The sequence below is a fragment of the Zootoca vivipara genome, chromosome 8, assembly GCF_963506605.1.
Source record: "Zootoca vivipara chromosome 8, rZooViv1.1, whole genome shotgun sequence".
In the NCBI taxonomy this organism is placed as follows: Eukaryota; Metazoa; Chordata; class Lepidosauria; order Squamata; family Lacertidae; genus Zootoca; species Zootoca vivipara.
Genome location: NC_083283.1, coordinates 83,989,279 through 84,014,680, shown reverse-complemented (window position 1 = coordinate 84,014,680; position 25,402 = coordinate 83,989,279). Strand labels below are relative to the sequence as shown.

The 25,402-nt window shown below is 44.1% G+C and overlaps 1 protein-coding gene across 1 annotated transcript; it reads right to left on the bottom strand.

Moving 5' to 3' along the window:
* Positions 1-1,037: 1,037 nt before the first annotated feature.
* Positions 1,038-25,276, bottom strand: LOC118079349 (histidine--tRNA ligase, cytoplasmic). Its single transcript, XM_035103482.2, has 13 exons — positions 25,099-25,276; positions 24,199-24,288; positions 16,463-16,582; positions 15,605-15,700; positions 14,873-14,998; positions 13,268-13,375; positions 11,758-11,856; positions 9,413-9,506; positions 8,063-8,190; positions 7,737-7,973; positions 6,210-6,326; positions 5,037-5,183; positions 1,038-1,467 (listed from the first exon to the last, which is right to left on the bottom strand). Exons 1-13 carry the CDS (start codon positions 25,174-25,176, stop codon positions 1,408-1,410), a joined length of 1,500 nt encoding a protein of 499 aa, XP_034959373.1. The 5' UTR covers positions 25,177-25,276; the 3' UTR covers positions 1,038-1,407.
* Positions 25,277-25,402: the final 126 nt, after the last annotated feature.

Below are 25,402 nucleotides of genomic sequence, written 5' to 3'. Positions count from 1 at the left end.
GGACTCTCCTTCCTTGGAGGTTTTTAAGCAGAGTTTGGATGGCCATCAATCATAGTTGAGCTTCTTGCATGGCCCTTGGGGGGGGGGGTCCCTCCCAACTATACAATTCTATGGAAAGGTAATTCTGCCCAAGTCTCAAGACGTTTAACACCCTCCTTGCTAGACAGCCTTCTGGGTCCTCCACATTCTCCAGGGAAAGGAACACACCGACCTCTCTCCCTGGCTGGGAAGCATAAGGGAGGCACCCAGCCAGGAAAATCACAGCCTCCCCACTCCCTAATGGAAGAGGAGCTGCATTAAGCCCATTAACATCTGCCAAATGGTTATCATCAATTTTTAATCGGGAATAAGACCAGAAATATGGTAAGCAGCTCCCAGCAGCAAGTAAATGTAAAAAGTGCCAATAGGGGAATCCAATCACTTAAGCACAGGAACTCCAGCAGCAATGGGTGAGCAGAGGGGTGTGCGTCCCTACTCCAAAGGAGATGGTGACAAGCAGCTAAGTTAATGGAGATGGAAGCGCTGCAAAAAAGAAAGAAAAAAGCCAGCCGATCCCTCGGACCCATTAACCCCTTCCCGGGTCACCCTCTCGCTTTGGTGTCCCATGCGCGCACAACCCAACCACACACACACCCTGACCCAGTGCCAGATTTTCCTGCCTCTCGCCAGCAGGACCCAGCCACGCAGGCAGCTTTTGCTCAGCATCTCTGTACTCTGCAGCTGGTCCAGTGGGCTAAAGCGCGATCCATCCTGCGGCTCTCTGGGGCTGCCTTCCAGCAACCTTGGAGAGGCTCCTTCGGCGCCTCCGTGGCAAGAGTTGTTTTGTTAGGGAGAAGTAAACAGCTCCTGTGAGTAATAATAGGGCTATCAGGTCTGCTCCTGAGGCAACACATGGCCAAAGCTAAAACCAATTACTTGACACGGGGAGGATTGGTAAAATAGCACCCCTGCTGTGAAATGTGCTTAATTTGGGAAATGGAATGGCGGCTGCACATCATTTGTGTAGCTGAAAGGGAAGACATGAACACAGCAGAAAGCATGGGGTTGTAATAAGCTTTATTAATATGATGCCGGCAGATGAAGTCAGAATAGGGAGAGTGCATAGACCAGAATGCTGAAAGTGTCATGCACTCTCTCTGTGTAAACACCAAGATGCTCACAGAGCAGATGGCGTTCCCTAGAAAACAACTCAGAAAGGTTCTTTTGAATTATTTTATAGGAGCAACTTTAAAAATAAAATAATGTCCTGTCACTCCTCAAATCCAGTGAAAAGAAGCTCCATGGTAAAATAAATACAGTTTTGAGGACCGCCCCCCCCCACGTCCAAGGATGCATTACGAGCAAAACAGGCATTATGTTTTGAAAAGGGTCTCAGCAAATCTTCCCAAGGGAATCCAGTGAAAACCTCTAGGGAAGACATGTTCGTCTCTTGATCTCTTCAATAATTCCTTCTCTGTGAATATTCACCTGCAAAGCAGAAACATGAGTAAGCTACAAAACATGTGTCTCTCGCTCCCCACCCCAGTGCACCCACCCCTCAACAGCCTACTGAAACACAATGGCTTAGTTTGTACAATATAGTAAGTCCAGCTATGCCTTACTGGGGCCTTGCAACTGTGTGGGCTCCCAGAAGAGAGCCTGCAGAGCCGCTCTGCTTCACCTTGACCCTTTGGGCTTAGCCTGCCATCTGAAGCCTGTCATCATGGTTAAGCTCTCTTTCTGCTCCCTAATCACCAACTATTGCCAAGAACAAGCCAAGAGTTTGAGTTACTTTGACATGTGAATCAGGCCAGTATATTCTGTGTTATAATAAACCACCCCTCTAGCTACCTTTCCCTCTATTAAATGGAATTTGCAATTTTTCTATCACTTTTAAGTTGGAGATTGCTTGCAACTTGACAGCAGAAAGTTTATCAAGTCCTCAGCTGGATCCCTCATTTGCAATAATTTTTGACACTATTCAAAAGTCTACCTGTGACTTGCATGACTGCTTTTACATTGCTTTTTCTTGGATGTCACAGAATGGGGGGGCATGGGGTTTTTAGGCAGCACCTAGCAAGATAAGATTTCCTGTGGTTTTGCAACTGTGTGAGAGAGAAATCCTAGTTGGGGGGTGGGGGTGGGCAAGGCAGAAATCTGCCTTCCAAACAAAGTTGAAGAAAGTTTTGTTGCCTTTTCCTTTTCCCTCTCCTCCACGTCTCAGAGATCAATTAAAAGCATTGAAGAGATCAGACCTCCCCTCCTCACCCTGTCCTTTTTTTTGGAAACAGGAGGTTTTGCCATGCTTAAACAATTTAAATGGCAAGTTCACAAGATAAGCCAAATTAGTAGTATTTCCTTGCTCCTCAGCCAATAACTATTACTCCTCAAATGGAACATACACTGCACTTTCAGTACTGCAGTATTTCAAGAGCATGATTCACCTTGTCCTGCCCTATGAAATAGTCACTGGCAGCACCACCATACACTGGGATTCAGGTGTAAGGAAGGCAGGATGGAAAAGTGGTCAGACAGCCATATTTGTGAATTTATGCAGTTGGATGAAGTTAGTTGTGAGATTAAGCAAGAATGCATATGTTTAATATATACTTTAAGTGTATAATATCTAGGTTCCCATATATAGGTGAAACTCAGAAAATTAGAATATCATTGAAAAGTGCATTTATTTCAGTAATGCAACTTATTTTTTCTTTTTCTTTTTACAAATGCTTTCTTTTGGAATAAAACAAATAGTTGCAATAATACAAAAATAAACAAAAATAAACATCACTATAACATTTCATTAATTACATTCCATTTATAATTGACCCACCTAACGACAATTACAATTACAACAAATAAAGGCTTGACATATCTTTCTCTGCATGTCATGCATCTATCTCATATATTGGTTTCACCTTTTAAGTTGCATTACTGAAATAAATGCACTTTTCAACAATATTCTAATTTTCCGAGTTTCACTTGTAGTTTGTATTCTCAAACTGTTAAGCAGTTCCCTTGGCTGTCTGTTACCCAACATAGCTGCTGTGGCTGGCTAAACAAGATCAGAAAAGAAAAACAAACATTTGAATTATTGGATTAGCAAGGAATGTATTGCTGTCTCCAAAATATATGTGGAACTGGCCTGAAAAACAAGTTGTAATTGCTTAAATTAGAATAAAGTGTGACATACCTCATTCAATACAAAGGAGCCAGTAAGAGCTCCTTTATCTTTGGATTAGATAATTCACACCTTATTCTAGACTTCTGTAATCTCAAACTTCTTATCTCCTGCCTTTGAAAGACTTAACTGAATAGAATTCAGTTACAGGTAGGTAGCCGTGTTGGTCTGACATAGTCGAAACAAAATTAAAAAAATAATCCTTCCAGTAGTACCTTAGAGACCAACTTTGTCATTGGTATGAGCTTTTGTGTGCATGCACACTTCTTCAGATACACTGAAACAGAAGTCACCAGGCCCTTATACAGTATATAGTGAGAGGGTGGGGAGGGGTATTACTCAGAATACCCTACATTACAGCTGCATCTGTTCCAACTCTACAGGGACTCTCACCTAAGAGATCTACAGCAAACCTTTTTAGAACTAAAATATCCACCTGATGAAGTTAAACAACAGATCAACAGAACCAGACTGATACCCAGAGAGAACTTTCTGCAAGACAGGCCCACAAAAGAAAATAAACACCACTAGTAATCACATACAGTTCCCAAATTAAAACAGTACAACGCATCATCAGAGATCTACAACCTCTCCTAGACAATTGTAGTTCTCTTTCTCAAGCTCTGGGAGGAAGGCCTTTCATTGCCTACAGATAGCCACCCAATCTTAAACAACTCCTCACCCACAATAATACAACCACCAGAGTTAACATGGACACTGGTACCAGAGCCAGCAAGAAACCCAAATGCCAACTTTGCTGCCACATACACCCAGACAACACCATTACTGGCCCCAACAACATCAAACATACCATCTCAGGACTATTTAATTGCTTATCTTCTAACATTGTGTATGCCATCAAATGCCAACAGTGCCCTTCAGCTCTCTATATTGGACAAACAGGCCAAACCCTACGCCAAAGGATAAATGGACATAAATCTCACATCAGGAATCACAAGACAGAGAAACCAGTAGGAGAACACTTCAATCTCCCAGGACATTCTATACAAGATCTCAAAGTACCTGTCTTATTACAAAAGAATTTCAGAAATAGACTGGAAAGAGAAGTTGCTGAACTGCAACTTATTACCAAACTTAAAACCATGGAGAGATCTAGTCTGAATAAAGACATTGGATTCTTATCTCATTATACATAATAAAGCTATCTTTAGTCATCTCACCCCTTGCTTTTTCCTGTAAGACCAATTGTAGCCGTTAACAGTCGTCAACAGGTTTACCACACCTATCAGTCAATCACCCATTCCCACCACCCTTCTGAGAAATACCCCTCCCCACCCTCTCACTATATATAAGGGTCTGTTATACAAGTGTATATATAAGTGTATCTAAAGAAGTGTGCATGCACACAAAAGCTCATATCAATGACAAACTTAATTGGTCTCTAAGGTGCTACTGGAAGGATTTTTTTTATTTTGTTTTGAATAGAATCAGTGAGCCTGAGTAGTAGGAAACAACAAGAGCACTAAATTTGACCCCAGGGCAGACCTGATAACACTTGAGAACCAGTGTGATACAGTAGTTCTAACGCTGGACTAGATTTAAATCTTAGGTGATAACTGGCCAGACACAGTCTCTCAGTTGAACTTATCTCACAGGATTGTTGAGAAGATAAAATAAAGTGGGGAGAATGATGTATACTACTTTGAGCTACTTGTAGAAAGGTACTATTTAAATGTAATAAATACATTTACGTTTGTGCAGATATAGTTTTATGTTGTGTGCAGAGCCCTTCTGACTAATAAGACAAATGAATTCCATTTATATGAAATTACTCCTGCTTTTAGCTGGACATTTGTTATATTTTTGCTCTCAGACTTTCTCTTTGCAAAAACGTAAGATGAAGAGCCATGAATACCTCTTCTCTAGTAGCTACATCTCGCAGTTTGACCACTCCATCATTTAGCTCTTGCTCTCCCAGGATGGCAACAAGAGGGATTCCTGTCTCCTCACAGTACTGCAACTGGTTCAACAGTTTGGGGTTCTTCTTATAAAGCACCTCTGCCTACAAAGCAGAAGAAAAAAGTTAGTAGGCCAAGACAGAGAGTAACCTCCACTGTGCTTTGCAAATAAGTTTCAAACTGTGGTGTTGGGGGACCATTTAGAAAGCTTATCCAGGTTTTCTCGATGAAAATAATACTGATTGTACATAGGCTTATCTAAAAATAGGCTATTCATCATTCCCATTTCTCCCCAGCAATCTGGAATTGTATGCCTAGTGTGTTTCCTAGGGCAAACTGTTAACCCACATGAAATTCAGTAGACTTGACCAGTGACGTGTGTGAACCAATCATGACCCCATCAAACATACCGAGAAACTTCAACACATTGGAATGATGCAAATAATATTTCCTGACGATAGAAAGATTGAAGTCTGTTGTGTTACTTGTTACTGGCAGATGCCTCTAAATGCCAGGAATATATTGCAACCAACAACTAGATTCCCTTATTGCAGAACATAATGATCCTCATAATGCAAACTTAATTAAGACTATACAAAGTCCAAATCATCGCCATTGCATGTTTCACTTAAGGCTGCAGATCTAGCAGGATTTTACATTTTTTAAAAATGAAGGGTATGTAATGTGAATTCATCTAACTATTTTAGGATGAAGTATTAGGCTATTTAATTAACTACAGGGCAAATCATGTAGCTTTCCCTAGGTGCCTCACCCTTTGGAAGTGCCTTGAACTGCAATAATACATTTTACTGCTTGAATGGAGGGTGAATGTGCAAGGGGGGCAATTCCCCGATAAAGTAAAATAATAGAAATATTTAACTAACTGACCAATCATGTCGGTTCTGCCCCTCTAACAAAAGTCCTGCTTCCCCTTAACAAAAATCCTGGCTATGCCCATGTGAATGTGTGTAGGAATGTCTGGTCCCCTCACCTGTCAAACATACCCCTATTCCTATTATTCATTCCTGCCACATGACAAAGACAGAGGAACAGAAATAACTTCCCTTCTCCCCACCCCCAATTCTACGACCCCTATTTTGGGCCCAACTCCTGATATACTGCAGTTGCACCTTGATCCCAGAATCCCACAGCTCAGAAACAAGCTTCAGCCTCTCTTCAAGGAGTTTCTTCTGAGCAGATGCCACGAGCACCTGGGTCCCAGTTGTCCGGATCTTTTCCTCAGAAGCCTGAAGGTGGAGACAGATGTTTGAAAAAGATACATAGAAGCACTCTAACAAGAGAATCACAAAATTTATGTATGCCAGATGATTTCAAGTCGTTACATGAGCTTATTGCACCGTGCAATAGACTACTGAACCATCCCAACAGTACTGAAGAGCTATGCTACCCTTGTACTACAGCAGGCAAATAATGTTTGCAAATAATGTTGCACATTAGAGACAGTTGTGCTTATAGCAAACCTGTAGATCAGGAGTGTCCAACCGGTCAACCGTGATCAACAGGTCGATCCCTGGATCCTTATCTCCACCCCCCTCCCCCCTCAGTCTTTCCCTGCATCACGTTCCTTTGTTGTCTGCTGTAGCGCTGTATTCGTCTGTTAACGGCTGTGTAGTTGGTGAGTGATTTATTTTAATCCTGGAAACTTGCTGTTTTAAAAAAGCTCAACAACTTTGGTCTGCCCCACTAAAAAAATGGGTAGATCTCTGCCAGTCCCCACCCCCCGGGAGTAGATCGTAGTCTCTTGGGAGTTCGACGTCCCTGCTGTAGATGCATAACATATTCCAGTGTAAAAAGCAGTGAGATTCAAGTAGAAAGACCCCACCACCACAAACACAACAAATTGCACCACAGCAGAGCCTTCCTACTACTGATGGACCTGCTAGCTATCATAAGGAAAGTATGCCTTTCCACCCTTTTCACACCAGGAACAGCTTAAACACTTAGGGTAAAGACTGGCTAATAAGCTCTCTGGCTGTTAAAATAAAAAAAAAAATCATTTTTCTTTTGAGAAATGTGATATGAAGTTTATAAAATAATGGATTGTGCAGATAAAGAGAACATAAGAGAAAATGTTCTACTTGTACATACCCTCAAAGAACTTCAAAAAACTGGTGTGCAAGAGTAATGTATCCTCTGAACTGAATTACATTTTTCACTTTGTATTTCCATGCAAAGTGATTCTGTGGAGAAATTTATCCCTCTAAAGATTTCTAGTTTAGGACTTTGTACCCTGGCATAGAGAGTAACCTCTTCCACATTCTGTCTTTTCTAGAGAGTTTAAGCATACACATAACTCTATCCCCATTCCATTAAGGCACTGATACAAATCTTATTTAGCCCCCACTCCCTTAAATACTTGTGTAAAGGAACTATGGGGTCAGCTTGGGATGTCTACAACTATGCTGTTCAGCTAAGCTCCAGTTCCTCCAATAATGGGTATATTTCTCAACACTTTGGATGAGCTGCCATTGACATGACAACTTTAGTTGATGTAAAAAGTCTCTCCAAATATACAGTGTACTTAAAAGCTCTGAGAGTCACATGGCCACAGACTCCAAAACTGACAAGAGCTTGTAGTTGTTTGTTGTGAGCTGACTAACCAAACTTTGATAAAGGGAAAAGCAAGCAGTCCTTACCGCCACTTTTTGTTCCATGATGGAGAAGATCCGTTCAATGCCAACGCTGAATCCCACACAAGGCACTTTCCGCCCCTTGGGGTCAAACATCCCTACAAGTCCATCATAGCGTCCACCTCCGGCTATGCTGCCCACACTCACAGACTCATCTGTTTGGTCACTTTGCTGGAGAACAGCCTCACAGATTACTCCAGTGTAGTAATCCAAACCACGAGCCAGGCTCAGGTCAAAGGAAACCTGCAAAATAGGACCAGAACCTCCTTAGAAGTCAGAAACACTCAGGTGATGAGATGGACCAGGATTAGAATTGCACTGCTCTCACTCACTTGCTCCAAAATGCTGAAAATCGTCAGGTACTCAAACAGCAGCTTCATTTCTTCAAGGCCTTCCCTAGCCAGCTTGTTCTGCGACAGCTTTGGATCTTGGAGCAACTGCTCAATCAGACTCAGCCCACCTGCAGAAGTGATACATGCAGTACGTATTATCCTCTGCAAAATATGCATCAGGACCAACAGAAAACCATCTCCTGCCAACCCAGCTCAACAGTTCTTTCTCAGTTCTCTCATCTGATGCAGTTGTATCTTTTTTAATAATATGGCTATACTTAGGTTAAATATAATTTTAGACACTGGAAAGTTAAACCCGCAGACGCTTTTCCCCATCAGCTAAGTGCTTTAGCCTCAATTGCCAGGACTCTCCAGAGGGGGCGAGGAGGCTGACCACCCCTTTTGTATTTCAGACTATGTGCTGAGTCAGACACGATGACCTTGCAGGAAAATACAATGATCCGTGTGCTTTTGCTTCCAGACTTTAGACTGTGCTTCTCTTTTGATCAGTATCCTATATAATAATGTCCAAGTTGTCCCTGCGTCCAAGCTGTCCCGTGTGTCCCTGGGTCACTGCGCATGTGCCCCAGGGATACAGGGATTGGACAGCAGAGACTGCGCGCGCGCACTCTCCCCCCCCTCCGCCTCCTCCAACCGCCGCTCCCGCCTCACTGCAGGGCACGTCAGGGAAGCGAGGGTGGAGGCCGGCGAAAGCCTCCTCACAACCCTCCCTGGCCGTGAGGAGTGGCGGTTGGAGGAGGCAGGGGGGGGGGGAGAGTGCGCGCGTCCTTCCTGTTGGCGGCTGGGGGAGAGGAACGGAGGAGGAGAACGCAGCGCATTCTCCTCCTCCGTTCCTGTCCCCCTGCCGCCGACAGCAAGGACAGGTCCCAGGGTTCGGAGAAGCGCTGCGCAAGCGCTTCTCTGAACCCTGGTATGTCTCCTTGCTGTCGGCGGCTGCGGGAGAGGAACGGAGGAGAACGCAGCGCTTTCTCCTCCGTTCCTGTCCCCCTGCCGCCGACAGCAAGGACAGGTCCCAGGGTTCGGAGAAGCGCTGCACAAGCACTTCTCCGAACCCCAGGATGTTCTAGCGCCCGTTATTAAACGGGCTGAAATACACTAGTGGAGATATACTTCCCTTCTCCCTGCAATGTGTCCACGGAAATATGAGAGAATAAACAGCATAATTTCCTGTTCTCTGTCCCTCCCCCACTCAGTCGTGTATGCATTGGTGCTAACACAACGTCCCTTTCTGTGTCACAGAGATTAAACACTATCTTGAACAGCAGCATGAGATCCCAAGCCCACATGCCTCAGAATAAGAATGACAAAGCTTTGCTATTTCATACTCACCCCTAAGCTGAACATATTCACCAATATGATCTGCAATCTCTGGCGAGAGCCCCTTCTCTCCAACCATCTCACTTCTCACATCATCCCAAGCCATCTGTGTACAGAATGAGAGTTATATGGTCTCTTAATGTTTTAACGAGCCAGTGGTTTGTTAACTGGGATAGTTCAGAAGCATTTTCCTTGTCTCATTTCTATTCTGATTCTATGGGACTTCTCTCCATATTTCAAACCCCTATTGACTTGACTCCAGTCTCCATAGATGGGGAGGTGAAGCTACTGTTGGCTGCTGACCAGCAGGTACTAGTCTGCCCTGTCTTGAGAAGAAAAACAGCTTGCTCTGGCTGATGGTGTGGGCAGAGCTGACAAGTCTCCTTCTTTGGAGGTCTTTAAGCAGAGGCTTGACAGCCATCTGTCAGGAATGATTTGATGGTGTTTCCTGCTTGGCAGGGGGTTGGACTGGATGGCCCTTGTGGTCTCTTCCAACTCTATGATTCTATGACTACAAACTAGAAAATAATCTCCAGGAATTTCTACACAGTCCCTGAGGGGGTGGTGTGCAATAAAAAAAGCAACAGTATTACTGCAGGAAAACGTGCCTCATTTGATGGGATACACACATAATACATGCTCAGGCATTTGCCATAGTGAGTATAGGCAGGAGTATATATACAAGCTCTGCCTCAAAACATGCACTCCCCCTCCCCTCCCCAGTCCCTGACTTTCCTTATGTTGCACTTGCAGCCAGGGATCCTTCATCACACAAAACTGTTGAGAGCAGAACTTCCCTGCTCATACCCACACTTAATTTTGCATTAATGTGAAAAAAGGGAGCAGGGAAAGCAAAATATTGTTGTGGTGCAAATTAACTAGACACTTGGGATTTGCGATATATGTACTGGAACCTATCGTTTCCACAGGAAACAATTCAAAAAAGAAATAATGTTAGTATTCTGCCTTGACCTTATTAAGTGTGTACTATTACATGTGGAGGGATGCGGGTGGCGCTGTGGGTTAAACCACAGAGCCTAGGGCTTGTAGATCAGAAGGTCAGTGGTTTGAATCCCCGCGACGGGGTGAGCTCCCGTTGCTCAGTCCCAGCTCCTGCCAACCTAGCAGTTCGAAGCAGTTCCCTCCAGCGGGAAGGTAAACGGCGTTTCTGTGTGCTGCTCTGATTCGCCAGAAGCGGCTTTGTCATGCTGGCCACATGACCTGGAAGCTGTACGCCGGCTCCCTCAGCCAATAACGTGAGATGAGCGCCGCAACCCCAGAATCAGTCATGACTGGACCTAATGGTCAGGGGTCCCTTTACCTTTTTATTGCATGTGGAACTCTGTGCGCTAACTTGGTCTGCCATATTTGAAGAGGTAAATAGTGTGATGTGGCAATCCAAGCATTTAAGTAGGACAAAAATGGATCCACAAATTGAGCAGTTAAGCTAAGAAGTCAAGGTAATCATTACCCAAACCTTTGTTTCCAGCATGTGGGATCTTAAAAAGACAGAAAGAGTAACTTTAAACTGGGGACGTCTCAAGTTGTCATGAAATACTAGACTAATGTTAATGGAGCAATTAAAAGAGTAATTATAGAATGAGTGTTGATCTGAAAACTTTATTATACCAAGATATAAACAGTAGCTATTGCAAAATATTAGTCTGCAAGATATGAGCACTGATAATCACATTATGTCCGAGGGTTAAAAAAGAAAAATTCACAAAACAAGAACTTATACGCTGATCACCAACTAACCATATGTTGTAGATATTACTGCAAACGTATTATGCTATTTTTGTGTTATACAAACAGCATCAGAAGACTTGGTCTATTTATTAGTAACATACATTATTCCTATGATCCTTGCTTATAAAACCCAATAAAAAGTTTTTCAAAAAATAAGTTTCCCCTCCTGCATATATGCCAACTTCTTCCAATCCAAACTTGACAGTTTCTCTGCCACTCATCAAGAGCAATCCAGTATCAGTTTCATTCTCAAGGAGCAGGGTTTCAGAAAAAGGATGAGGGTGAATATTTAATGCTGTACCCAAGTTCTTAGGAAGCCTTGAAAACCCTCTTTTCTGATTATCATAAGCTTTGGCTTCCTAGGCCCAGCCATCAGCCCCCAACACACTGTAGTTCTGAGGGAGGACCAAAAACTATCACAACGTCTTCTGGTAGCCTTAGGTGCCCAACTTTTTCTTTCTCTATGGTTTTTTTTATTATACTGTACACGTTTATTTTTTCCCTTATGGTCACACCATGGGAAATGCAGTGGGATGTCAAGGCCTTTCCATGTTTACCAAAAACTTGAGCCACGGTAAAAACAGAATTTATTATCCTGATGTCCTTACCTTGTCTAGCTTGTCCACAGCAGAGCAGATGGACCGGAATTTGCTCTCTGGAACTCCACATACTGCAAACATCCCATCAAGGATACGACGGTCATTGACCTGCAGGGAAGTTGGTTTTTTATTTTCCCCACTCATGGTTCATGCTTCTGCATGTTATTACCTCTGAGGGGCAGATGAAAGATGAGGCCGTTGGATGGGCAGCTGCCTCTGGCTCACTTTCCTCCCTCAAGAAAGCGGAGTTATTTTTTGTGGGGGGAAATGGACCTTTTCCCCCACAAAAAATTACTTAGCTTTCTTGAGGGAGGAAAGCGAGCCAGAGGCAGCTGCCCATCCAACGGCCTCATCTTTCCTCTGAAGTACTGTAACTGAAACCAATAGGAGTTGGTATTGAAGTACTGAAACTGAAATCAGTAGGAGATACATTATCTCACTCATGGCAGAACTGACCACAGCCCTCCTCTTTCTTTCTACAGCAGCGTTTCTCAACCGCTGTTCCGCGGCACACTACTGTGCCGCGAGACGCTGGCTGGTGTGCCGCGGCGTGCGGCGACGAGAAGGGCGATTTGCAGAACTACCGTACGGAGCGGAGAACCTTCTCAGCATGGCTGCGTTTGAGCGCGCCCTTCACAAGATGGAGGCGATTCCTGTCATAACCCGCCTGCCTGCCCCGCCCGCACCACCACTCTCTGCTCTCTCTTTTATCTCTATGGTTCCTCCTCGAGCGTCCCTTTGACTTAGTTGTCTATGGTCTTCCGCACCCAATCGAAAGCCGCCGAGCGCTCATATAGGGCGGCACAGAGTTAATTTTTTAAACTTTTTTAATGGTGGTGTGCCGCGTGATTTTTTTCACGGAACAAGTGTGCCGTGGCCCAAAAAAGGTTGAGAAACACTGTTCTACAGTATGGAGAAGACAACAGCATTGAGATAATTAGTAACAATCAAACTCTGAAATGGGCCTTTCCTGCAGTGGCTCCCTGCTTGTGGGATATTCTCCCCAGGAAGACTCATTAGTATCTTCAGGCACGAGACAAAAACATTCCTATTCTCCCATGCCTTTGGCTAATTAAACAATCTATGGTCTATCTATAGTCTATCAAGGTATATATATAAGTGATTTATGTTTGCTAGGACAATTCTGGTAAGGGACCCGCAAATACAAATAAGGAGAAAGCAGCAAAGCTGGGGAAATAAATACCGTATTTTTCTGTCTATAAGACACCCCCAATTTAGCGGGACTCTAAGAAAATGGGGGGAGATCTATCCATGTATAAGATGCCCCCAAATTTTGGATGTTATTTTTAGGGGGGGAAACCTAGTCTTATACATGGAAAAATACAGCAATTTCTAATCAAATTTGAGGAAGCACAATGAATATATACTGAAAAATTAAGACAAAACCAACTGCGTTTCTCATTTTACGTTCACTGCAAACAAGAAGATTAAATAAAGAGAATAGTATTTTGTGTACATTCTGGATAAAACTGCTGTAGATTTCTAGACTTGTTCTCACCTTGATAACAAATGGTCCTATTTGTAGGGCACTCAGGATCTCATGAATAATCTTCAGGCACTCTGCATCTGGAATCATGGGGTCATACTGGCCAGCAATGTCAAAATCCTGGGGCACAAATTGCAGAAGTGAAAATCCTTAAAGCATAAAACATCCACCTGAGTGACAGACACATAGGTTGATTGATACATAGTTCACATCTGCCCCAAGTCTTGACAGCAGAGCAAGGCAGTTAAGTTGTCTAAACTAATTTTAACATTGTATATTCATATTCTTGTAACCTGCCTTGGAACTCTATGGTGAAGGGCAGGTAAGAAATGTAAAAAATAATAGTAGCATGGATTGTCAGTCATTTGAGATTTGGAACAAGGCACACATTCAAGTATCTAGCCCTTTAATCATATCAAGGTACCCACAAATATAAAAGGGTGCCAAAGATGATAAAAAATGTTGAGGCAAATCAAGGCTGAGAAAGTGTAAGTGAATGTATGCAGACAAATTAAGACAAAATGTCAGTTAACTGCACTCTGGTGGCAGCCAGTAAACAAGCATGTAGGCACAGCAGTGTATCATTTATACAGCACCATTTATGAACATACAAAGCAGTGTATCAGCAGAATGGAGATACAAGCCCGGTTCAGACATTATGCCTGAACAGAGTACTACAAGATGGGGTGAGGGGCTTGCTGGTTTGGCTCTGCTTCCTCCATCCATAACTTCCTCCCACTGAGTCCACTTAAAAGTGTTCTCCAGGTTTCCCGCTGTGAGATTTCATGGCTGAATGCACTTAAAAACAAAAAACTGGAATCCGTAGAACTCCAATAAACTCTAGAATAAAGCAAATCTGGAAAGGAAACCACAGACTGAGCTACAGGGAGTTTTCCACCTTCTCTCTCCAGGCAGTGTTATTTCCCTTATTTCTGTAAGGCGGCCCTTCCCTCCATTCCTGAAGCAGCTGATCTACAGCCTAGCCGAGCCAGTCTACAGCCTAACCAGTTAAGAGTGGTAGACTCATCATCTGGGGAACCGGGTTCCCGTCTCTGCTCCTCCACATGCAGCTGCTGGGTGACCTTGGACTAGTCACACTTCTTTGAAGTCTCTCAGCCCCACTCACATCACAGAGTGTTTGTTGTGGGGGAGGAAGGGAAAGGAAAATGTTAGCCGCTTTGAGACTCCTTCGGGTAGTCATAAAGCGGGATATCAAATCCAAACTATAACAACTATATCTTTCTTGGCAGCTGTTCCAGGTCCTCCTATAGTTGTCAGTCAAAATGAAAACAATTACTTGTGTGTCCCACTACCTTTAAGGTATTTTCACCAGGCTTTCACTGAATCAAGGGAAGTGTTCCTGTAGAAAAAGGGCGGGGGGGGGGGTTGAGGATAACTACAAAACACTCTGGATGTTACATTATTTTAAGCTCTGAAAGCAATTCAGGCAGGAGAAAGAGATGACAGCCAACTACAGGAGAAAATGGGAACAGCACCAGCTGGGTCTGACTGGGAGAAGGAAGTAGAGCAAGAATGTTATATGCAGCATGAGAAGGGAGGAACGAGCAGGAAACCAATGAGTCATATATGCTTTAAGGCCATCCTACAGATACTCACACACTGGTAGAACTCTCTGTATCGGCCTTTTGTCATGGCTGGGTTGTCCCGCCTGTAGACCTTAGCAATATGGTAACGTTTAATATTGGTCATTTTGTTCATAGCCAGAAAACGAGCAAATGGAACCTGAGAAGAGAAGGCTAAGGAAAACATCTAAAATCCTAATGTATATAATTTAACCTATACAGTACTACTGGATGCATTTGATCTAGTGGGTTGAAATGAGTTGAAGAAATGACTTGGCATCTGCTAGCTGACACCAGGAAGCAAAAAGAACAAGATGTGTAAATGAATAGAAGCAATGGTGCACATTCACTTTTGAAAAGCTTATACTTCTTTAAATGAGGCACACCATTTTTTAAAAAATGCAAATACTCTTAAAAGTTGAGAGCAACAATGGTTCCTGTGATTCAGAATCAACTGTGACCTTCTCTTTCAAAAAATAGGATTGTACAAAACCTGCTACAGTCTGCATGACCCAACGTACACCTATTACCTCAACATTTACATGTCTTTGCCTGTTTCCATGCTTGTGACAAGGTGACAAACACAAAAAAATGTGTGCTTTAAAAAAAGAATTTTGCCATCAAAATGATGTCCCAAAAGTTTCTGAATCTACTTAGCTTGAGTAATCAAAAACTTGCATTTTTTAAATTGGAATAAGTGCAGGTGTTCCTCGTCTCCTGAAGAGCAGTTTTCTGCCCGAGCTAGGAGCATGGGATTTAAGGATACAGTTAAATCATAGCGAAGAGATAGGAGCTCTCCCCCCTGATCTTTCAGATCATAGATCAGCTTGGAATCTTCTCCATACTTCCCTGTCAAAGTTTCCTAAAAAGTAAGGAGTGGGAGAGGGGATAGAAAAAATAAAATAAATCAAAGGCAAGCAAAGAGTCATGGTAAGCAGTAGGTTTTTTTAGGGCAAAACAAATGCATATTCAGGCAAATTTGCTCTTATAAAGCCATAAGGTGCATGGGGAGGACCTGCATAAAGCCTATACAGTGGTACCTCTACTTACAAATTTAATGCGTTCCGAACGCACATTTGTAAGACGAAAAAATTTGTAAGTCAAATCCCATAGGAATGCATTGGGAGAAAAAAATCGTAAGTCGAAGCAACCCTATCTAAAAATTCGTAAGTAGAAAAAGTCCTATCTAAACCACATCCAAGATGGCGGACGGAGCTCCATTCGTAAGTAGAAACATTCGTAAGTAGAGGTACCACTGTATTCTTTCCACCCAACTTTTCTTCTTCCATATGAAAGTGCCCCTTACAAAATGTATATAAAAAAACCAACACAATAAAAAACTAAATGTAAAACTGACACTGCAATCCTATACATACCTAGTCAGAATTCTTACTGGGTGAGTGTGACATTCCTGAGCAGATGTAGGACTGCAGCCTAAGTGCAGAAAGTAATTCCACAGGAAGCAAATTGAGTGTGACACTGGCTCTTTAAAACATTTCTTTATTCCCCCTTCTGTTATTATGTTTCAGAACTTGAAATCTATGTCTGACTTCTGGACTAACATTTGACACTTCTACCAGCACCTTTCCTCAGTTGCCCTATTCCCCCTGCTGCCCCATCTCACCTTTAGTTCAAATACTGGAGTATCTATTGTCTCAGCTCCATGGCGTTTGAAGCAATCGATAATGACGCTGAAGACTCTGTCTCTGATTGCCATCTGCTTCGGACTGTAATCCCTGGTACCCTGAAAGTCCAGAACAGAAGACAACTTGATGGACTTCTGTTCCATTAAACACATGCTATGTTCAGGAAAAGTGAACAGAGAAGGTAGGCAAAGTGGTGCACCATTTTCAGCACTCAGTAATGGGAAGAAATTCCATGACAACTCTTCCAGAACATGGTGCTGGAGGATCTTACCTGGGCAGAAAGGCAAAAGAATTTGTGGTTTAAGAAAAGGTTTTAAAGTTATGACTTTGCCCTAGGACTCCCCACCCCAAAACAGGGTCACCTACCACCAATGGCCCTAAGGGGAGGATCCTCATGAATATAATATTTTTATTTTCCTTATAAGCTGCCTTGCTTTCTGCCCCCCTGACCAGGCAGCCAAAATCTAAACAGATATCAGAGTCAGAAGGAAGAAGTCTGTTGCTTTGTTCTAGGGTGGAAGACCTACATGTGGAGGTCTATTCCTGATAAGAATGCAAATAACGCAATTCAACATGCTTGTAAGCCACCTTGTACAGTATATATTTTGAAAAAGTTGAGATGCTTAATCAAACTATAAAATCAACACTAAAGTGCAGGTAACTCATAGATAAAACCAGCAAAGCTTTAAAACAACAACAGTATATAATCTGAGCAGCTTTTGATTGAGAAGTAGTACCGGTACATATATAGTCTAAATTGATTAAAAATAGTCTGCTAACTATTTTTCTCCAGTCTGCATTGGGGTTTTATGATGCTGTGTTCAGCAATTGTTTTACTTCCTGCAGTTTTAAAATGTCATTGTTTTTATTTTAATAATTTAGAATCTTAAAATCTTATACTGTTACATGTTACGGTTGAGGTTGCAATCTGTTTTGTGAGGGTAAATAAGTAAACAGTTATCAAAGGCAAAGGAACTATGCCAAACTTTGGAATTCAAAGTGGAAGTGGAATTCAACAAAGTTTTCAAGCTTCAAAGCCTAAGAAGCCAACTAAGCTAGGAAACAAATTACTGGTAACAAAGAAAACTAGCTCTTACCTTTACTACATTCTACATGAATTTTATATTGAGCTGGGGTTTAAATGTGGCTGCTTGTGATTGTATCCAGATCCAGATCTTACCTACCCAGTTCTGACCTAGCAATTGCCATACTTACTAGCCTGTTACAACCAAAGCAAGGAAGAGGCTTGTGGCACAGTGGGCAGGGACAGACAAGCTTCAGGCCTGATTTACCTACTTTTTTAAAACTAGAACCTTGAGTTCCACCAACCAGAAACAAAATGATGGCTCTGAACACTTAGAATGAAGGGCTAGGATGTCTCTGAGCTAGTCTAGTGTGCGCCTACACACAATCATGCTGAACTTCAGTCTTTTTTTCAGAACCCAGTATGGAAAAACAGTATTTATGAAGCAGTGTGTTATTTGTGCAAGAGCATCCTCTAGTGGCTGCAAGGTTTTATAACAGCTGTATTTGAGATAAATGGAAAATGGAGAGTAGGAATTTCTGTAAAGCGTTTTTCTTGTTGGTGGAGAGTAGAACATACTGGAAAGGATTAATTTATCTTCTGGTAGGCAGGGGCCAAAGTTTATAAAAACTATGGTAGTGGACAGCTGGAACAGGAGGGAATCTTCCTCCCAGGTGGTAGCCATAACTTTAAAAAAGTAACCAATTTCAACAAAGAACAATACAGTACAGTATAAGGAAAAGGAAACCTCTTGACTGAAGCACTCAAGAAATGAATGTAACACAGCAGTAACCACCGGAAGGTGGGAGGAGAACCCTGTGACAGAACCTGCTGGAGCAACCTCCTGCCAAAGGATGTTTCTGCAGAGATGCACTAGTCCACCTTAGAATGTCTGATGAACATGGCTGGATGGGATCAGGCTGCCTCTGATTTACACAGATAAATTTATGCAGTGTGGCAGTCCTATTGTCATGCCAGGACCCCAGAAATATCAGAATCCTTGGTTCATATCCCAGAAGGATTATGGGAGAAGGGAAAACCTCAGGTTAGTTCAGATTGACTCCTCTAAGCAGCCCTGCTCTTCCCCCTCCCTACTCTGTTTGATTTAATTGCCTACTACAGGCTGTAAAAAGAGGCCCCTGTGTTATCTGATTAGTCTGATTTACATTCAAATAGCAGAACTTGTGGTATGAGGATTGGGTCAAGGAAGATCAGGAGACCCTCTTCACCTGAGTGTCTGCTGTAGATCAAAATAAAAAAAATCCTTCAGTAGCACCTTAAAGACCAACTAAGTTTTAGTTGGTCTTTAAGGTGCTACTGAAGGAATTTTATTTTGCTTCGACTCAGACCAACACGGCTACCTACCTGTAACTACTGCTGTAGATCAATTAGCCTGAGAAGAAAGGAGGAGTTACCCAAAGACATTCCAAACCCCACTTAGTGCCCTAATGAGGGACAGTTGTGAGTTATGCTCACACCTAAAAGTCATTGGCAGGCCTTAATTGAGACAGCCATTTCATTGGTTTAATCATGGAACCCCACGGGACTAAACTGGATAAGAATAAAAAAATTCCTTCAGTAGCACCTTAAAGACCAACTAAGTTTTTATTTTGGTATGAGCTTTCGTGTGCATGCACACTGAAAGCTCATACCAAAATAAAAACTTAGTTGGTCTTTAAGGTGCTACTGAAGGAATTTTTTTAATTTTGTTTCGACTCAGACCAACACGGCTTACCTGTAACTGGATAAGAATAGTTCCTTTGGTGTTGGAACTTTGCATTTTGCCAGCAGCAGCTTGCCAAAGACCCTGTCAGCATGAGGCTGTGAGAGGGAGGGGCCGTCTTCACTTCATTCTTTGAAACTCTGATGTATGCATACGTATTTAGCTAGAAATACTTTTATTGTTTTTCTGTTTGTAACGTTCTAAGAAATGTGCACTGATTTTTAAGCTGTCTTAAGTTTTTTTAATAAACCTTGGAAAAGGAACATTGCTTTATTTCCTTTTTGTGTGTGCTTTGCTAAGGGGGGAAAGCTCTGGTTCAGTCCCTAAAGCCATTTAGTCACTTACCGATTTGATACGCTTGCTGGTGTCACGTTAAGGTGGGCCAGAGTCCTGTAAGGAATCTTTTGAACTAATTCTACTGTAGGCTGCACGGTACAGTGGGCCTGGGTTTGAGCAAGGAAAAGCCAAACCGGTTGAACTTCTGTCTGAGTCTCAAAGAGAGACTGAGAGCCTTGCACCTGACAACAGGAGGGGGGTTTCTTCTCTGGTTCCTCGCCTGGAGTGCATGGTGGGAACAGAGGGGTGGTGGCAGCTACCGCTAAGGTTGTTTCGACTACGCTTTGCAGGAAGGATTCCCAGCCCTTGCCTTTCTCACCAGTCCGTCCAGGAACAGGAGAGCTGGTTGAGGGGAGGGAGAGTTGGAAAATCCTGACATCTATATAGAACTGCTGTGGTCACTGCCCCCTCAGAGAGATGTCAGTGGGCAGAATCTGGGATCTGGCATGATAAAGCTGTGCAATAACTACCTCTGGAGGGGATGGCCTGATTTGGTTTGGAAAAACCCTGTCTCTCAGTGTACTCAATTCAACTTCCTGACATGGAGCTGGAGCCCATCCAGATTTGAGTGGAGAATAAAAAACGGCAACAGAAAATCCAAAGAAACAAGGAGTTACCAAGAGCTGCTAGAGCTGCGATCAACCACATCCAAGAACCAGAGTTGCCTTGGATTATTATTTATTATTATTATTTTAACCCACCCCTCATCAAAAGATCTCAGGGTGGATCACAAGATAAACATATAAGATAAAAGCACAAATAAATAGTTAAAATAGAAGCAACAAAATATTAACCACCCTCCCACAACACAGTTAAAAGGCTGTAGGATATTAATCAGCCAAAGACTTAGTTGAAGAGGATAGTTTTGCCTTGCACTTATCTCTTACAGTGGCATTCTATCCATTAGAGGTCTATGTTAGCTTAAAATAAAGTCATAAAGCTAATAAAAAACTGTCTTCTAGATTAGTAGGTAACACCCTTTCCTCAAAGTCTTTGTGCTGTTCAAGTGCAGTGTTTATCAAAATGAGAATGGTGGTTCCTGTTCCAAAACATATTGGGAAAACAGGATGTTGGGGAATTCCAAAACAGTAGGACGAAGCCTTAAAAACTTATCCTTTGAAAAGTGGAAAAATGAAAACATACTAGCAGCTCAGGTTATAAAGTTAAATAACTTTTTAAAAAATGAAAGATGTTTTTAAAAGGCTAGGTAAATAAATAAGTCTTCCACATGCCATCAAAGAGCCACAAAAAATGGAAGCTGAGGTGTCTATGTAAGAAGGCCCTCTTCCAAGCAGCCATCTGCTTCAGTTTCCTTGACAGGAACACATGGAATACAGCAGGGGTGTCAAACTCAAATTCATCGGGGGCCGCATCAGCAGTTTGGTCACCCTCAAAGGGCCGGTTGTGTCTGTAGGACTACCGGTATGTGTCCACTCTTTATTATCATAAATTATTGTCACTGCATTCAATTATTACTGTTTTTTGTAATAATGTAAGCTCATTCCCGCCCCCACGCGGATCACATTCCTGCGTCGTGGCGCGTGTGAGGGGATGTAAATGAGGGAAATTTGAACAAAAGATGGGGATCGACGGCTTCCGGGGGGGGGGGCTCAACTAAACCTTCGGCAGGAAGGAGAAAGCCACTGCTGGGATTAAAAACCTGCAGATGGAAAGAGGGCTTCCCTCTCCCGCCCTGTGCACACCCAAACCCCGCTAGGCAGGATGCCACACGCTGCAACCCACCCCATGCTTGGGAGAGGGGCAGGAACATGCGGTGCAGCGCCAACTCCCTGCTCTTTGCTTTTGCATCCTCCCTCCTCAGCGCCAGAGTCCCTTCCCCTCGCGCTGAGGGAGGGCAGCGGATTTCCCGAGGAGGAAGGCGGCGGCAGCCCCAGCGGATGTGCATCTTCGCCTCAGAGCTGCTCTTCCCCCCACCCGCGCTGTTGTCGTCTTCGCCGCTGCCTCTCCCTACCGGGACTGCAGGCAGAGGAGGCTTGAAACCCCCCCAAAAAAATCCCCTCCCACCTACTCAAACCGCGAGGCGACTCCATCTGGAGCCCTACATCACGAGGGGCTGAGAGGAGGCGACGGCAGAGCGGGAAGAGCAGGAACCCGTGCCGTCGTCGCCGCCTCCCTCCCGGCCACCCCCCGGGAGCAGCTCCGCCGGAACTGAGAAGCCAAAGGGCGGCTCGGGGGTGGGGGGCAGAGCAAAAGCCAGGCACCCTCCCGAGTGTCTATGAGGAGAAAACGGGGGAAGAGGGAAGAGAAACCCGGCTCCATCAAGAGAGCGGCTGTTGCGCTTCACCTACTTCCCCCTCAGGCTCACTCCGCGTCCCTTTCGCCCACTCGCTCGCCCACCTCCCAGATGCAGCCGAGGAGAGGAAGGGAAGCGGCGGGCGGCGGCTCCCCAGTGCTGCCTCACTCGCTCTCGGAGACAACAGCAAAGCCCGCCAAAAAAAAATCCAGTGCTGCTCCATCCCGGCACCAACTTTGCCGGCGGCGCCTGTAGGGCTTTCCTACCTCCTCGGCGGACTTCCTCCTCCTCCTGCATCTCACTTCCCTGTCTGGCCGCTGTGCCACCGCCTCCCTCAGCCTCATTTGAAATTGAAATTCCCTGGCCAAGGCCGTCAGCGTGGCTCCAGCGCCCCGGCCTCCGCCTGCAGCCCCGCCCCCGGTTTTGACCCTCGGCCAATCGCAGGCTCCAGAACTACTGCTAGTGGTTATTGTCGGCGGCGGCTACGCGGGCCACATGGCGAGGTCTGGCGGGCCGGATTAGGCCCCCGGGCCTTGTGTTTGACACCCGTGGAATACAGCTTCAGAAGAGGATCTGAAGGATCAGGGAGGTATATATGAAAGGCAATCCTTCAGATAGTCTAGTCCCAAGATAAAATCAAAACAGGGCTCAGAATCATACCGGTAGCTGCCAAGTTTTCCCTTTTCTCGCGAGGAAGCCTATTCAGCATAATGGAAAATCCCTGAAAAAAAGGGATAACTTGGCAGCTATGCTCAGAATTGGAAGCACAATGGGAGCCAGTGCATCTGATACAGCACGAGCACAATATGATGAAAATGTCCTGTACCAGTTATCTTTAGGACCAACAATAGTTCCCCAACCAGTCTAACAGTCTAATGAGAAGGTTGCTATCTCCACTCAGGTATGGTTGCTGCAGGTATAACAGCTGAAGTGGACCGAGTTTGGCATCTCCCACCTGCATTTCCGTACACTCACCCATACAGGTTGGGAACCTCAATGGCGCCCTTCTGGAGGCAGGAACCCGGATAGCTCCCTGCCCCATAATCAATGGCACTGATTCCAACAACATATGTTCTTTGAAGATAAAGTGGCCACTCAGTACTACATGCAAGTTAGGATCCTACTCTTTGGTAAGAACTGCACAAGCATGAAGATTACAACATAAGTCTCCTTGCACTGGTGCAATGCAGCTAATTACTATGCTAAACCTCTGAACTCACTTAGAATTTGGTGTAGCAGTGCAAAGTATTTGTTATATGCAGCTAAAGTAGCCTAGCTGCACTGGGAAACATGAATGGGATAGCATTGCTGGGACAGCAAATCACAGCACCCTTGACACATATAACCTGCAGCAGGAGATGCACTTCAGTCATCAGGTCACTGTTCCAAATTAATGAAACCTTAGGGTTAAAAGCTGTCATTGGCAAGTTAATAAACTACATATACCTTTAGTCTATTCCTAAACTGGACTGCAAGTTACTTATTTTTATTTGAAAGGAGCATGCAGTAGTAGAATGGAACTTAAACCTCCTCTCCTCCGTAGCCCTCCCCCAAGTCCTCAAAATCACATCTGGGGGGTTGGTGGACTCTCTGGAGAAGATTTTGGGAGGGCATGGGGCAGAGGGGAGAAAATGGAAGTTCCAGTAAGCTCTACTGGCACTGCTTTGGATGCAATCCATAGTGGAAAGCTTGATGTGTAAATCAACCCAATGTGCAACACCTGTAAAAAGGGCAAATTTCATGTTAGGAATAATTGGAAAGGGATTGGAAATAAAACTGCCAATATCATAATACTGTTATATGAATCTACCATAAGGTCACACTTGTAATATTGTGTACAGTTCTGGTTACCTCATCTCAAATTGTAAAGATGGAAAAGATTGAGAAAAGGGCATCTAAAGCTATAACACCTTGTAGGGTCTATTAACATCGGTATATTGCTGGAGGCATCAAAGAAAACCGATCCCAGTTTGAGTATACAGGACTCCACAGTGAGGGGTGTAGCTTGAGGAAGGAGGGCAGCTTGGGATGTATAAAAAAGGCCAGATACAAGAGGACTGAGGACTGAAATACTGCATTCAATTCCCAGGATTTAGGTTCCGCAACCCTGCTACGTACACTTACCAGACAACAAGACCCACTGAACAGAGTGGGGCTCACTTGTGAATACACACACTAGAATTTGCAGGGGTAGAAGTAACAAATAAATCCCCTGTAGTTTCACTGAGTGAAAGACATGCAAGATTCCAGGAGGATATGACTTGAGCCATCAGAAAGAAATCACAAGACAGTCTTCCTAAACCCTCGTAAGCTTTCATTTGCATAAAAAGTGTGCATGCACACTTGAGAAAATGAGAGTGTACATGAAGGAATTTACCTTTGGTGTCTTGAGAACGAACTTAGGTTTGTCTTCTTCAGGACATATCTTTGCCTTCATGTCCAGCAGCTTTGCCACCTGCTCTGCAATCTGAAAGGTAACATTTTTTTAACCAATCCAAGTTACACAGCTTTTATCCACCTCATATTTATACAATAGCTTTGCTTAAGTAAGATTGGTATTGGTTAATACTCTAATCCTGATACCATCCTTGATCCATTAAAACTCACCAATAATGACAAATCCTGCTGTGGTTGTAGCCTCTCTCCTATGCTCATTTTACGAAATACAAATCTTTCAGCATAAGATGCATTTAAAACAGTTTGGATCCATTTACAAATTGTTTATTTTAATTGATGTGTATTAGAACTCACTTGTTACTTGTTACAGAGAGAGAGGGGAAGGAGAAAGGAAAACAGAGGCCTCCTTGGAGGCTTTTAAGCATCTGTCACGGATGCTTTAGCTGAGATTCCTGCAATGCAGGGGGTTGGACTAGATGACACCTGGGAAATCCCTTCCCACTCTAAAATTCTATGATAAGCTAGGTCTATTAATTTTGACATGTCCAGTCTGAGACCTTGTCAGGGAAAAACATAGAATAATAATAATAAGGTCCACCGTTTCCTAATTGCATATACAGTAAGTGTATATATTTATCCTGTAGAGATCCATCTTTTTCGCCCCCGATAACGACTTGCGCGGAAACCTCTGGGTCGCTTCTTCTAATCTAGGCTGTTAGCGAAACGAGACCCCTGGCAGCGCCTCGGAGGCCTCCCCGCCCGCCTCCCAAATGACGGGTCCAGGCGGCGGCCGCTCTTCCTTCCCTGCAGCCTCTGCCGAGGGCGCCGCCCGCCCACCTTCAGCCTGAAATATGGAGCGACACCCCCCGCCCCGCCTCACCTCCTCCTGGGGGGCCTTGTCCTGCTTCAGGCGCCGCACCAAGTCGGCCTGCTTCCTCAGCGACTCCTCCTCAGCCATGGCCACCGCCGCCCGCCTCGCTCACAGGCTGAAAGGGAAAAGAGGCCGCCGGCGCCTCAGTTCCTCCTCGCTCGCTACCTCGGCGCCTCTGAGCATGCGCAGTCGTCTGTATCGAGGCTGCGAGGGCCGCCCGCTCTTTAGGGGGTGGGGCATTCAGCCACGCGCAGGCGATGTGCCCGTCTCTGAGCATGCGCATTGGCTTGCGTCGACGCCTCGAGAGCTGCCC